The sequence below is a fragment of the Gracilinanus agilis genome, chromosome 3 (assembly GCF_016433145.1).
Source record: "Gracilinanus agilis isolate LMUSP501 chromosome 3, AgileGrace, whole genome shotgun sequence".
Lineage (NCBI taxonomy): Eukaryota > Metazoa > Chordata > Mammalia > Didelphimorphia > Didelphidae > Gracilinanus > Gracilinanus agilis.
Genome location: NC_058132.1, coordinates 682,872,922 through 682,887,656, shown reverse-complemented (window position 1 = coordinate 682,887,656; position 14,735 = coordinate 682,872,922). Strand labels below are relative to the sequence as shown.

At 43.6% G+C, this 14,735-nt stretch overlaps 1 protein-coding gene across 2 annotated transcripts in view; it reads left to right on the top strand.

Moving 5' to 3' along the window:
* MCCC1 (methylcrotonyl-CoA carboxylase subunit 1) overlaps positions 1-14,735 on the top strand; it is a 48,767-nt gene that overhangs the window by 26,245 nt on the left and 7,787 nt on the right. For both annotated transcript variants that reach the window (XM_044670956.1, XM_044670957.1), the window contains 5 exons: positions 4,226-4,409; positions 9,243-9,352; positions 9,665-9,881; positions 11,741-11,827; positions 13,860-13,909. In XM_044670956.1, coding sequence (XP_044526891.1) covers positions 4,226-4,409; positions 9,243-9,352; positions 9,665-9,881; positions 11,741-11,827; positions 13,860-13,909 — 648 coding nt within the window. The remainder of the gene's footprint in view (positions 1-4,225; positions 4,410-9,242; positions 9,353-9,664; positions 9,882-11,740; positions 11,828-13,859; positions 13,910-14,735) is intronic.

Below are 14,735 nucleotides of genomic sequence, written 5' to 3'. Positions count from 1 at the left end.
TGATCAATGGTAGGTTGAACTCATATTTATTTAAAAAAGCTTTTTCACTCTTGGGTAAGCACTGAGTTTTTGACTAAGAAAGTTCGAGCTGCAAACTTTGAGTTTGCTAGCAGGAGCTGGATAAATGGTAACAAGGCACATAGTATATACAGAATTTTGATATCATCAGGAATTTTATAAGTCTTGAACAATTAAGATGTTACTTTTATCATTTAGGAAATGTTTCTGCATAATCGATTACATTTTATCAATACTATGTGGATCTATCATCCATGGTATATATTTTGCAGTCGACGTTTCATTCATAAACAGAGGAGAGGTACATAGTTTGTATATTACATTTGTACACATAGCACACATAATTCATTTTTACATATAATTACACATTGACATTGTATTTTAATATATGTTAATCTTCAATGGCATTTCACAATAGCAAATTAAAAATATTTGAACTTCTTTTTCCTTGATCTCTTTAATTTTTACATTTTGATCCCAATTCCAGTTTACTCAAATAACCTTTTAGGCATGGTCAGAGAGTCAACACAGTAGCCATTATTTGGCTAAGATTTCATGTAAGTTTAGTTTAAAGCTGCCACAATAAATGTTAATTTTTGCCTTTTGTAATTTCTAAAAATAAAGATAACCACTTAAATTGAACCAAATTTTTGTATAGGATGTGTCATCATTTTCTAACTTTGAAATTTAATAAAATGTTAATTTTGGAAATTTTTGAAAATTTAGAAAACTTGAGGAAATTTCTAAACAATTTTTATGGTTATTAACTGTCTCTATAAGGAAACCTCAAATGTTTCATTTAAACCAATTCTTTTTAAATATTTTACACTACCATTTATTAGTAATATCTGTGGTTTTCCCCTTTTTTGTATAATTTGCATTCCAATTGGTGAATTAGGGAAACCTGCATTCTTTGAATAATATTACATCAAAAGTCTTCATTCTGGCCAGCAGATGCCTCCCTTTGATAAAAATTAGTGGACACTTAAGGTGGCTGTGAGACAGAACTCCAGTCCTGCTATTGACTCAATTTCTCTTCCCAGGCTAGCTGGAAATGAAGATATGAGGATTCATTCATATGACTTACTGAGTCATTCAAGCAAGCTCCTCTTTAACCATAATCCTTCCATTTTGACATGCAGATGTGTTCTGAAAGGAATTTTAAAAATAGTAGCAGTAATAATAGCTTTTGTTGACACAGCACAGTGAGAGTTGCAGAATGTTTGACCTCTCTTTTCATTTAGTCCTCACCACAACCCTGTGAGTAGGCGCAATTGTTATCTTCATTCTCTACATGACGAAACAGATGCCAAGAAAGGTTAAGTGATTTACCCAGGGTCACACAGAGCTAGTGTCTCAAATTCCAACTTGGATCTTCTTGGCTTTGTGGCTGAGGTTGCAGTTTTGCCAATCATGTTAAAATTTTGAGGCCTTTTGAGTTTTGTTTTGTCATTAGCCGGAAACATTTTGGATCTTCTGGTCCCTTCTTCCTTTCTCTAGTTTGCTGTGTTTGCTTGGCAACCCTAGCTAGATGGAGAAGTTTTTGAAAAATTGGAAGGATATTTCCAAGCGGCTAAAAATCTCAAAAAGTTATATACAATGCTTGATTTCAGTAACTAATTCTTCCTCTGCTTGGTACCGTGCATTTCCCTATTTCTTTTAATTGGCTTTAGTTTTATGTATTATTAAAGACAATTGTCCCATTTTATCTGTATTTTTGCTTGTAAACCATGAGGCAGAATACAGATTTTTTTTAAACAGCCTTAGCTCCTTTTCGAAGATGTCTTTGGATTCTTTTGTCAGCTGTAGTATTTTTAAAGTTGACCGCCCATTACTAATGCTTGGCATCACAGCCTACCAACGTCAGCCATGCCTTGCCTGAATGCAACAGTTATGAGGTCACCCGTAGGTAAACAAAGATCAGCCCACACTCTTTGGTAAAAGGAAGCATGTTTTTAACCATTCTTGAGAAGCTACATCTGTTTTTGTTTTCTTTTATGAAATTGTAAAGGATTGAACATTGCTATGTAATTCTGGTCCCTTTAGGTATTTGGAATCCAGCCTTTTTTGGCCAGTCAGGGAGTCCTTCCATTACTGCTTTCTCTTTTCTTCCTTTTGTTTCTCCAGATGAGGGTAATCTGCATTTTCTCAGGTTTCCTGGGGAGAGCTGGTTGCTGGTTCTTCTTGAGCCAAAACCTTCCCTTTTTGATCTTCTGTATTCCCTGAAACTCATAAGACATCAGATTTTTGATGTTCAGGGAAAGTTGTATCTGGTGTGAGAAGTATGTGTCTAGACGGTTCTGGGAAAAGGGGAAGATTGCAGACTTTTGAAGCTCATCATTACCAGAATAGACAGATTTCTGGATCTCAGAGACTTACTTGGGGCGAATTCAGATATGTCTAAGGATTTCATTTCTGAGACTTAGGGAAGACAACATGATTTTGAGGTTCATGAGAAAGGGAAGATATACAGACTGTTGTGGAACCAGCTACAGACAGATACCTGAGATCCAGGGAGATCAATAGAGGCAGAGATGGGCTTCTCAGGATCTCAAAAAATAAGAACCAGTTTCTGTTGATTGAGGAAAACATGCTCAGGAGATACTGTTGCTAGGAAAAGGGCAGGGAAAGCTTATCATGAAACCTCAGGCCCTATGGGGAGAGCTGCTTGTTAGAGCCCTGAGAGTCTCAGCTTTTAGATTTCAGTACATATAACAGGAGGCTGCCAAGACAAAGTACATAGATGGAGCAGTTTCCAAGGTTTGTGATGCTTTGGTACATAGTATAGCAGACACTACCCAATTTTTCCTCTACCTCTCTTAGTTGATTCTGAAAATCATTTTTTAGATCTTCCAGAAATTCTTGTTGGGCTTGTATTCAATTCACATTTTTTGAGGCTTGTAGCTATTTTGATATCATTGCTTTCTTCTGAGTTTGTGTCTTGATTTTTCCCTGTCAGTCATTTCTTATAGTCAAGTGCTTCTTTTATTGTTTATTCATTTTCTCAGTCTATTTCTTGATTTTAAGATTTATATTAAATTTGGACTCTGTTCCTAGCGTGGGGTAGAGGGGAGAGAGGAATTGTTCCCAGCTTCAGTCTAGTTTTTTTCACTAGTGTTTTTAGAGTTGATTCTGGAGATTTGCAAATTTTGCTTGCTTCCAGGATGATGTGATCTGGGGAGAGGCACGGTCACTCTCTGCTCTCTGCTCTCTGATCCTTACCCAGGAAAAGCCCCTGATCCCTTGGGATTGCAATTGATAATACACCTCAGGGCTCCTACTTCCTTGTGACAGCAAGCACTCTTCTCTACCTTGAAACTGACCCAGAAGTGGGTATAGGTAATGGAGTTGCCAATGGAGTGCCCCATCCTATACCCAGTGCTAGTACGGGGTCCCTTGTATTCTCTTTCTGACCCAATCCGTTTCCATTACTGGATTGAGACCTCCTAACGGTGTGGCTGCTTATGTTGCCACCACCAAATCCCTCTACTAGTATTGCTGTCCTATGGGCTCTGGGCCAAACTCCATCTCTATGAAATAGATCTCTCTTTCTGATCTCCTAAATTATCTTGGGGTGGAAGAATATCTCACTTTGACCTTTTGTTGGCTCTGTGGTTCCAGAATTATATTTGAGATACTATCTTAAAAGTTTGGAGGCGGGGCAGCTGGGTAGCTCAGTGGAGTGAGAGTCAGGCCTAGAGACAGGAGGTCCTAGGTTCAAACCTGGCCTCAGCCACTTCCCAGCTGTGTGACCCTGGGCAAGTCACTTGACCCCCATTGCCCACCCTTACCAATCTTCCACCTATGAGACAATACACCAAAGTACAAGGGTTTAAAAAAAAAAGTTTGGAGGGGAATGTTGAGAGAGTTTGTCTATAATCAATCCTTCCTCTACTCTGCCATCTTAGTTCCTTCTCTGGAAATCCTCTTAATTATTTTCAACCTTCAGTGTGCCCAGCCTTGATGGGAGGAAGCTAAAAATTCCTTGCTACTCATGTTCATTTGTAGACCATTTCCATCTTGACCAAGAGAAAGTATCTGAAAAATGATTCAAAGTATACAATTATAGGAGGATCAATACACAGTTTTTCCATTGGCTCTACTTTAAGTAAAATTATCTATTCAATCTAGAAAAAGTCAGAGTCAATGTTTATTAATGCTCTTTATTATTATGAGTTTTTGCAAGCAGAAAATATTCTCTTTTTAGATTGCTGCAGGAGAGAAGATCCCTTTGAGCCAGGAAGAAATAAAACTGAATGGCCATGCCTTTGAAGCACGAATATATGCAGAAGATCCTCAAAATAATTTTATGCCTGGGGCAGGACCACTTGTGCACTTGTCTACACCACCCACAGGACCTAGTCTTCGGATTGAAACTGGAGTAAGGCAAGGTAAATGGGATGAGTGTCTGGTCCTTGTTATTTTCAATCTGCCTGTAAAATGAGGATAGTAATTCTTATGCTCCCTTCACTGCCAGGAACTTTTCCCCAGAAGCCATTAGTAAGTCCCAGTGTGCTCTAGCAATGAAACTCATTTATGTGTTGGTGATAGCCAAGCAAGCCCTTCAGCCAACCAGATTCTTTCTTCTTTTCAGCTATAATTTCATGGCATTCGTGAATTTTCCACCATCTTACCTCTGTCAAAGTGACAGCTGCTTTTAAAGATGAAAAAATTATTTGACAGTGCCAAATCTTACTTGGACCACTTGTATTGTTTCCTTTTCTCAGCTGTACTTGCCCACAAAGCCTCTGCACAAATTTTGAACTATACTTCCAAGGCTGGTTGAGAATGGGGTCTTTGGTCAAGGTGCTAGTCTCTGTGTAGATAAGAATTTAAACCACATTAAAGAGCAGTTAAAGAATTAAATAACAATTCAAGACAATGGAAGAGAGATCCCAGAACTTTACTTAATTAATTGCAACATGGATTCTGTGGTGCTGTCAGAGTTCAGTGGAAGGGCGATTTTGTCACTCTCATGTGAGATGAGTCACCATTTCAGAGGGGGTGGATTTGAGTTGGTTTTTGAAGGAAAGGTAGATTAGATAAGCAGAGAAGAAAAAGGGGTCTGGGAGGATGATGGATTCAGCAGTGTGGTGTGCATGTAGAGAGGCATTCAAGGAGTGGGGAAGGGCAAGGCTTCCAGGGAGGGGGAAGCCAGGGTCCCTCTGTACCCAGCCCTTTAGGACCTCCTCTGGAGCATCTTGCTGGGCAATTCTGGCCACTCCAATTCTAGAAAGACATGGGTTAGAGGCCATCCAGAGGAGGGCAGTCGAGGAGGCGGAGACCTTGAGCCTTATGTTATGTGCTGATCAGGTGAAGAAACTGGGCATGTTTAGTCTGAGAAGAAGAGATGCAGGGAGGTTTTCTTTATGTATTTGAGGGGCTGTTGCGTGGAGAAGGGATCAGACTGGTTTTGTTTGGCCCAAGAGGCCAGAATCAGGTAGAAGCGGCAAAGAGCCAAGTTTGAGAGAGATGTCAGGATTCCCAATAGTGAGAGCTTCTCCTAATTTAGGCATATCTCACTAAATATTCCCAATAACAAGAGCTTTGCCTATTTTAGGCATATTTCCCGAATAGTTCCAATAACGTGAGCTTTTCAGGACATTTGTAGGTACTTGAAGTGGAATGGGCTGCCTTGGGAGAGTCTTCTCTTCAAGCAAAGCTTAGGCAACCATCTCTCAAGCACAGTGGATTGTTGTAGGGATTCCTTTCAGGTATGGGTTGGACAGATGGCCTCTGACGTCCCTTCCAGTGCTAAAAACTCTAGGATGCTTTAACTGTCACTGTAGGAACACTGAAAACAGGTAACCATATGGCCTGTGTGGGGGCCAGTGAGGAAATCAGCTTAGCTGGGCAAGTGAATATTTGGAAATGAGCCAGGGAGGTCTGAGGCTGCCTGTAGAGGGCTCTGAATGCTGATGTCAAGAAGTTGTGATCTTACTGATGACAGACAGCATGTTGAAGGCTCTCACTAAGGCAGAGGAAAATCATGGAATTTTCATTTGGCTCTCTGTTGCCTCCTTTAACAGTGTCCACCTTCTGTTTGTAGTGTTGCGGTAGCAGATCGGCGTAGTGAAAAATGGAGGGGCCACTTCCAGCAGGAGGCAACTTGGGATATTTTGAAGGGAGCATGAGTGTGTGCCAGGGTTTGAGGAAGGGAACTGTTTGTGTTTCATGGATACTAAAGCCATTCTCGGCTGCCATAGGAGTGACCCTCAAGGAGAGAGGAAGGCATGTACATCATATGTCGCTGACACCTAAATTGGAGTGAGATCATGTTTCACAATACAGTGAAAATAGACCATTTAGAAACATTCATTCAGTGGCTGGGCCTTGAAATGTGAGCTTTTTGTCCAGTAACCAGTCGGCATACGCCCTTCTGAAGAAACTGATTCCCATCCACACTGGCATTCTCACTCTAAGTGAGGGAGGGGCTTTGGCCGTCAGTCTGAAGCCAGAAGAACATTTCTAAATGCATCAAATAAATGCAGAGGATTGCAAAGGAAGCCAGTGACAGAGACAGACGGTTCTCCTTTACATAAGTGGACTGTTCCTCAAAAGCTACTTTTACTTAACGTAACTTTGCCCATGGAAGGGAGGAAGGGAGAGAAGCAGGAAGGGGGTCTCGTGCCCATGGAGGGAGGGGGCTGGGGTCAGAGAAGCAAGAGCAGGAGGAGGAATATGCTGGGGTCAGGGCCAGCTCTGTCAGAGCCTGGCCAGAACACAAGGGACAGAAATGTGGAGGCCAGATATGGATTCGGACAAGAGAGGACAGGCAACATTTGGGGACTAGGAACAGACACATGGTGCCCAAGCCCAGGAGAGAAGATGCATGGAATCCAGACAAACAGGGAGCTGGAGCAGGGCAAAGGTCTTAGGAGGCTCCAAGCAAGCCTTCGATCCAGCAGCCTCTCCATGTGTCCATTCTTCTGCTTTTTTTGTGGATCTCCAGAGGGCTGAGCCAAGGGTCAGAAGTGGCAAAAGAGCCTAATACTGTGCAGTGAGGTGAACATGGATGGTTTTTAAAATGTGTATTTCTTCAAAATTCTTTACTTAAAGTCACATTTCTGTAGTACAAATTTACTTAAAGCAAGAACAACCTGTATATTGAACTGCAGTTATATATATATAATTTTTTTTTAAGTCAAGTTCATAGAGCCCAAGTAAAGAACACTTGCTCTAAGTGAAGGCAGAAAAAGAAAATGCAGCGATAGGAACTACTAGGAGAAGACACAGCTTCTCTTCCAAGAGGCAAATAAAGGAACTGGAGACATTGGTTTCCTGGGTTGTCCGAAGGCAGCAAGGAGTCTCATTTCACAGGGCACTTGGCCACCTCCCTGGGGTCACAACAAGCAGTCAGCAAGCTGCCATGAGAAGAACGGCCACTTATTTGTGGACATCTGTTGGAGAAATTGCGTGATGAACTTAGAAAGTCCCCATATATACCAAAATATTTATAGCAACAATTTTGTGATAATAAAGCACTGGAAACAAAGTAGATGTCCACCAATTAGAGGGCACCTAAATAATTTGGGCATGTGAATGTAATGAAGTATTACTGTTCCTTAAGAAATGATAAATATGAAGTAGTTAGATGACTCGGTGAATAGAGAGCAAGGCCAGGAGACAGGAGATCCTGGGTTCAAATGTGATCTCAGATACTTCCCAGCAATATGACCCTGGGCAAGTTACTCAATCGCAGTTGCCTAGCCTTTACCAGCCTTTTGCCTTGGAACCAATACTTTGTATGAATTCAATTCTAAGACAGAAGATGAGGGTTATTTTTTAAAAAGAAGAAATGGGGGCAACTAGGTGGCTTAGTTAGTGGATTGAGAGTCAGGCCCAGAGATGGGAGGTCCTGGATTCAAATCTGAGCTCAGACACGTCCTTGCTGTATGACCCTGGGCAAGTCACTTGACCCCCATTGCCTAGCCCTGACCCCTCTTCTGCCTTGGAACCAATACCAAGTATTGATTCTAAGATGGAAGGTAAGGGTTTAAAAAAATAAAAAATAAATAAAAAGAAGAAATGATAGAGAACTGATACAGAGTGAAAGAGGCAGAACCAATGAATAAATATACACTATGATTACAGCAATGTAAAGAATAACTCCAAAAAACTAAAAGTGAATGCTTCAGAATTATAAAGAAACTTGGTGCCAAAGAAGAGATAGGAGAAGACATCCCTTCCATAGCCTTTTGCAAATGTGGGGAGATCACAAGTATAGTGCATTAGAGCATCACAAATATTTTTAATGTATTGTTCAATTTTGATGGTTTTTTCTTTTTTTATTTAAAAATATTTGCCATTTGGAGTAGCTCTCTGGGAAGAGGGAGGAAATTTTTTGAAAGAGTACTCAATTAAATTTATGAACTAAAAGACATGGGCAAAGAGTGCAGAGATTGTAAGGGAAGAGATGAGTGACCATCTGTGCCAGGAGGGATCATCCAACACCCTTCCTCCCCCATGAGATCACAGCTCCAATGAAGAACAGAAATATTATTCCTGCTAAAGGAGGAAAACTTCATCCTTTCTTTCCTTTTAGTGTTGTATTAAAGGCCCTTCTGTATGCAGCAAAGTTGGAGTTTGTAGGTCAAGAATGTCCTGATGATCTTATCGCTCAATAAGAATGCAAATCCAGGGACAGCTGAGTGGCTCAGTAGATTGAGAACTGGGCCTAGAGAATGGAGTTCCTGGGTTCAAATCTGGCCACTGACACTTCCTAGCTGTGTGACCCTGGGCAAGTCCTATAACCTCCATTTCCTAGCCAGGCCCCTTCTGTTGTACCATTGTTACTAGAACAGAAAGTAATGGGATTTCTAAAAAATAAATAAATAAAAATAAAAAAATGAAAGTAAGAATGGTAACCCTTTGAGTGCAGAGACAATGGGAGGTTTTTTGTTTTTGTTTTTGTTATTTCTAGTTAGTGCCTCGTATACATTAGGTGCTTATGTATCTATTGAATTAAATCTCTCTTGAATAGTCCTGTTTTGAGACCACAACTAACCTGTCTATTTAGGCAGATATTGGTCCTAATGATGTGGGAGCTACTTTCTCCAAAGGAAAGGCCACATACTTGTAATTCAGCATCAGCAGGACACCCCCCTTAGGTAAACAAATGCCTCGTCCGCTGGTCTCAGAGAGGCCGGACTCTACTCCTGAACCTTGGGTTTCAGCTCCCCTCGGCCAAAGCTTTACTTCTAATCCCTCCTTGTTTACTTTAGGCGATGAAGTGTCCGTGCACTATGACCCCATGATTGCCAAGCTTGTCGTCTGGGCTGCTGACCGCCAAGCAGCCCTGAAGAAGCTTCAGTACAGCCTTCACCAGTACAACGTGAGTGATTGGGAAGCCCTGCGGCGAAGGTAGTGACCTCCAGGACAGCGGCCTGAGACTTCTGGTGTTGGCCGAGTCCAGCAGCCTCCTCTGTGTCCTGAGTCACCCACAGGTTATTGCTGTAGAGCAAAACGGAGTCCGAGATGTCCAGAGTTCGAGTGGGGCAGAGGGGCGTTGTGGAGCCAGGATGTCCCTTGGCTGAGGGACTCTCTTAATAAGGGATTTAGGAAGTTTCCCGTGTCCTGCTTGGTTCGGGCCCCGGAAAGCGCTCGTGCCTGGAGCTTCACTGAAAGCGAATCTGCTTTTCCTTAGATCGTAGGCTTGAACACCAACATCGACTTCTTACTGACTCTTTCCAGCCACCCCGAGTTTGTGGCTGGCCACGTGCACACCGACTTCATCCCACAACACCACCAGGACTTGTTCCCCCCTCCGAGTGCCGCCGCCAAGGAGGTTCTGTGTCAAGCGGCTCTGGGGCTCCTCCTCCACGAGAAAACTGTGACGGACGCTTTCAAGGTCCAGACAAAGGGTGAGGATTCTTGTTCTCTTTCCTTTTATCAGGTTCTTACAGAACCAGGCCTGGGCTTTTCCTTCATCTTCCCTGTCCTCCATGACACGCGTGTTTTTCAGAATGTTTCCCCGCCTTCCACACTTGTTAGTACTAACGGTATGTCGTCCGCTAGAATCATGGAATGGGAGAATCCAGGAGAGACCAGAGAGGTTGTCTAGTCGGGTCCCCCAATCCCTTCTGCCTCCTGAAAACCATAAAGCGGCATCTAACTGGGCCCAGAACCTTCTTGGCAAATGGTCGCTGAGCCTCTACTTCAGTCCCTCCAGGAAGAGCAAATGTCCCGACTCCTGGGCAGCCAGCACCTGGGGGGATATCTATATCCCTATATATGTCCCTCTTTTAGGCTGATGGACCGTCCAGCTCCCCGTGATGCCCCACTTTGGGCCTTCTGTCCAAGCCTTCTGGCATGGCCAGCCTCCCGGCCTCTGAAGCGCTGGCACAGCCTCCAAGGCTCCCCTTTCCCAGGCCAGGCTCCCCATCGTCCCGCGGCCTGGGACGGAGCCCCCTCGTGCCTGGGGCCCCCCTCTGGGCTCACTGCAGCCTTTTTGGTAAAGACCCAAAGCTGAGAACAACATCCCGACGTGCCCTGATTGCGGCTCTTGTGCCAGACTCGGGGCTTCGCCTCCTGGAGCCTAGAAGCAGATCAGCTTTGGGGGCCTCCAGATCACACAGTTAGCTCATCACCTCCCCGAGGCATTGACACGATGACTTTGGAGGCTCCCTGGCCGGGCTGGATTTGTGCAGCTAATGTGTTACTTGGCAGATGAATGCATGAAGGAGGGAAGGAAGGCAGGATCTCCTCCGCTCTGATATGTTGTGGGGGTGCCTCGCTGGCATTTACACAGATCGTGTTTTCACCGTTTCTAGAATCTCTTCGCCTAATCATTGGGTTCTACAAGCACACTGTCTGTTGGTGATCGCTGCTGACAGTCCTTTTCGAGGTCTGGGGCCGATCGACGTTAAGTTCGCCCGTATACAATCCGTCTTCTTCCTCGTTTTCAAAATTGGGCCATTTGTCCTTGTCCCATCCTGGCACCTTTCCTAGGCTCTGCTGTTCCTCAGACACCGGAGCCTGCAGCACTTCGTGTCCTACCTGCATGTCCTTTAAGAACACAATGAGAGCCGCCCAGTGGTCTCTTACTGACCTCCTTCCTTCCGGGGGACAGTGTCCATCTTGACCTCTCCGCTGTGAAGTTCACTGATAGAGAGGGTGAAGCAAAGTACAAGTTGCCCAGATCTCCGTTCCCCGCTGCCATCTAAAATTGCACTGTACCCCCGAACAGCTCTGGGACCTAAGCAAAAACTTTCCCCTTCCTCCTTTTAGTGCTTTTAGCATTTTAAAGCCTCAGCTTATTGAATACTTTAGCCAAAGGTCAGACTAGAAATCCAGACCCTGCACTCCACCCCCTACCACGTGGAGTCATCTCAGCCTCTGAGGCCCTACATTCCTCATCTTAAAATGAGGGGGCGGGAGGGGATGACCCTTGAAGTCCCCAGCTCAACCCCTCTGGTCTTTGTCCATGAGGAACCAAGGCAGAGATTCTAGAGAAGGAGCAGTCGACTCTTGGCCTTGCTTCCCAGGAGTCCTTCTGTGTCCTGGCTTTGGGGACTTCGAATGGGGCCGTTGACTCGGCTCTTCTTTTTTCTTGCAGAGTAGTGTCTTCACAACAAAAAAAGAGACTGTTTTTGAAGGGCTTTATTATCATTTCTAGTGCTTGATTTCTCTGAGCAGATTTCTCTGATATCTCATTTGTTTTCTGTATCCATTGAAGGACTTTTTGCTCTCTAATTTGTGACTTTTTAAAAACCATTTTCAGATCAGTTCTCACCTTTTGCATCCAGTAGTGGCAGAAGATTAAACTTCTCTTACACTAGAGACATGACTCTTAAAGATGGGCAAAACAGTAAGTACCAAGGGGTGGGCAAAGTCTGGGTTTATGCTGCCTTCTGAGCTAATGGAAGAATCAGTGTTCCCATCATTCCAAGCAAACACCCTCTGGTTATTACTGTACCTCCTCATGACCAGGCATGCAGAAAAGGAGCCAAGTCAAAGGTTTAGTCTGCTCCATAAAGGTGGAAAGACAATGCGGTAGAGGGGAAGAGGGCTAGTTCTGGAATCACAGGACCTGGGTTCAGATCATGGCTTTGTTTTCTCTACATTTGACCTGGATCAGACACTTGTACTTCTTCAAGTCCCTTGGTCTCATTTACAAAATAATGGGCTTAGCTCAATGACCTCTGTGGTCCAACTCCACTGAAAATCTTGGTGTTGTGATTCATGTTTAGATGGTGCAAAAAACTTCCCACACCACCACCTTGTGAGATAGGTAGTGTTAGTATAATTACTTTGTACATGAGGAAACTGAGGCAGTGGAAGGTTAAGTAACATGCCTGTGATCTCACAGACAACAGAAGAGCCTTAACCCAAGTGCCCAGCTCCTCAGGATCTGGGCGTATTCCGCTACAGTCACAGGATGAAAGGACCCAGACATTATCACAGATGAGAAAACAGGAGCCCAGAGAGTTCAGCTCTTTGTACCACATTGAGCTTGTGACCTCTAAGATCTGAGTGGACCAAAGCCTGCATAGATGCCGCTCCTTCTTCATCCTCCCTGGGAACATATGTAGAAGCTCTGAAAGGAAGAAAGCGTAGAGCCTGGTGCTTGACTAGATACAGACACTGATTGATGGGTTGACTAACAATCCTGGGATTTTAAGCCTAGCTGACTAGAGGAATGGTTTGGCCAAGAAGCCAAGGAGTTTGGTTTTAGACACGTGGAATTGACGTACCTTTCCATATCCAGGGGGTAATGTCCTGCCAACAGCTGCGCCCTGGGATAGAGAAACAGATTTGAAAATCACCTGGTTCAGGGTTTATAAGATCCTAAATCTGGAGCTCATTAGGGTCTCGGGCCATCCTAGTCCAACCACTTCATATTACAAATCAGGAAACTGAGGCTCACACTGGAGAAATGCCTTCCCCTTGGTGACCCAGGTAATGACTAACTCCCAGCTGGCATCACTAAGGGAAAACTTAATCCCTTTATGCCTTCTGTAGCCTACAAAGGTCACTATTGCATTCTATAGGGACAGACCCATTGAAATACGGACTTGTCAAGCTGCAAGGCACTTTAAAGACCAACTCCCTCATTTTATTTTATTATTGTTATTATTATTTTTTAAACCCATAACTTCTGTGTATTGGCCCCTAGGTGGAAGATTGATAAGGGTAGGCAATGGGGGTCAAGTGACTTGCCCAGGGTCACACAGCTGGGAAGTGTCTGAGGCCAGATTTGAACCTAGGACGTCCAGTCTCTAGGCCTGACTCTCTCAATCCACTGAGCTACCCAGTTGCCCTGTCCCTCATTTTAAACAGAGAAAACAGAGGCCAAGAAAAAGTGTCCCAAAGTGGCTCAGAAAGTCAGCAGCAGATGTCAGTACAATCCCTATCATCAGAACTTTAATTGATGTGTTTTCCTTCATCAGAAGGAAAAAATCCAGAAAAATTCCCTGATCCAAATCACCCTTTGAACAAAGAATGCCAGAGACTTTTCACTGCCCAGTGAAGAAAGCCCTGGCTTGGGGGGTCAGGGGGAGTCTGGATTGATCTCTCCCTAACACTACTCACTCGTATGTGACTTTGGGCAAAGCCCAGAGGAGAACTCTCTGGGGCTCAGTTTCCTCATCTATAACATCCAGGAAGTGATATGTTGGGCCCCTTCATTCAATGACCCCATGACTACCGTGTCAGTGTATTGTATCCCACACGGAAAAGAAACCCCTGGTTTTCTCTATTGAGAATAAAGAAGAGGTGTCCATACTCGAGAATAGCATTTTCTTTATTTCAAACAAGATTTTGCTGCTTTGTCATTAATGAATTAATTCCTTTTCAAAGTAACATTTTCCCTTTTTTTCTCTTGTTTCTCTTGTTCCTAGATGTGCCCATAGCTGTACAGTACAACCAGGATGGCTCCTACAGCATGCAGGTATGTCAGCTGGTCTTCTCATACAGTTTAGAAGGGGTCTTTTGATAGATTGACCACGTGTATTGCTCATTTTTAGCCATTGTTTCCCTAAGCCATTGCTGATGTACTCTTATTCTGGGCCAGCTTCTGGAAATTAGTTCTGTATCATTTGATTCTTTCTTTTGTTTGTCCAGCTTAGCTGTCATTCTTTCATAATGGAAATGGAGCAAAGCCACATGCTCAGATCTAAGATAATCTCCTAAGCTGGACACATAATGAGCCGCTGGCGTGGGTCTCTGGGGATGAGGGCTGCAGGGTTTTTGGTATTCGAGGAGGAAAGTATCTTTTCTAGCTGTTAAATATGTTTCATTGAGAAGAGGAAAAATGGAACAAAATGCCCTTGAATTCAAGTTTAGGGAAAAGAATAAAATGAGAAGGTGTGTTGGTGGATAGAGTAAGAGAATCTTCCCATTCTGGTAACATCCATCCCTCTGGGCTTAAACAGTGTCTGACATCCTTCCAGAAGCACAACTTGCCTAGGAACCTTTGTACAGATTGACTTTCCTTCTCTAAGAATGAGAAATTGTGGAAATCAGCCCAATGTGTGCAGAGTAAGCATTTAAAGCTGTGTCATGTCTCTAGTGGATCTCTTTGAGGGTTTCCATGATGTATTGGCAGCAAAGAGCTGGGAGGATCACAGATTTCTTCCTTCCTTCCTTCCTTCCTTCCTTCCTTCCTTCCTTCCTTCCTTTCTTCCTTCCTTCCTTCCTTCCTTCCTTCCTTCCTTCCTTCCTTCCTTCCTTCCTTCCTTCCTTCCTTCCTTCCTTCTTTCCTTTCTCTCTCTCTC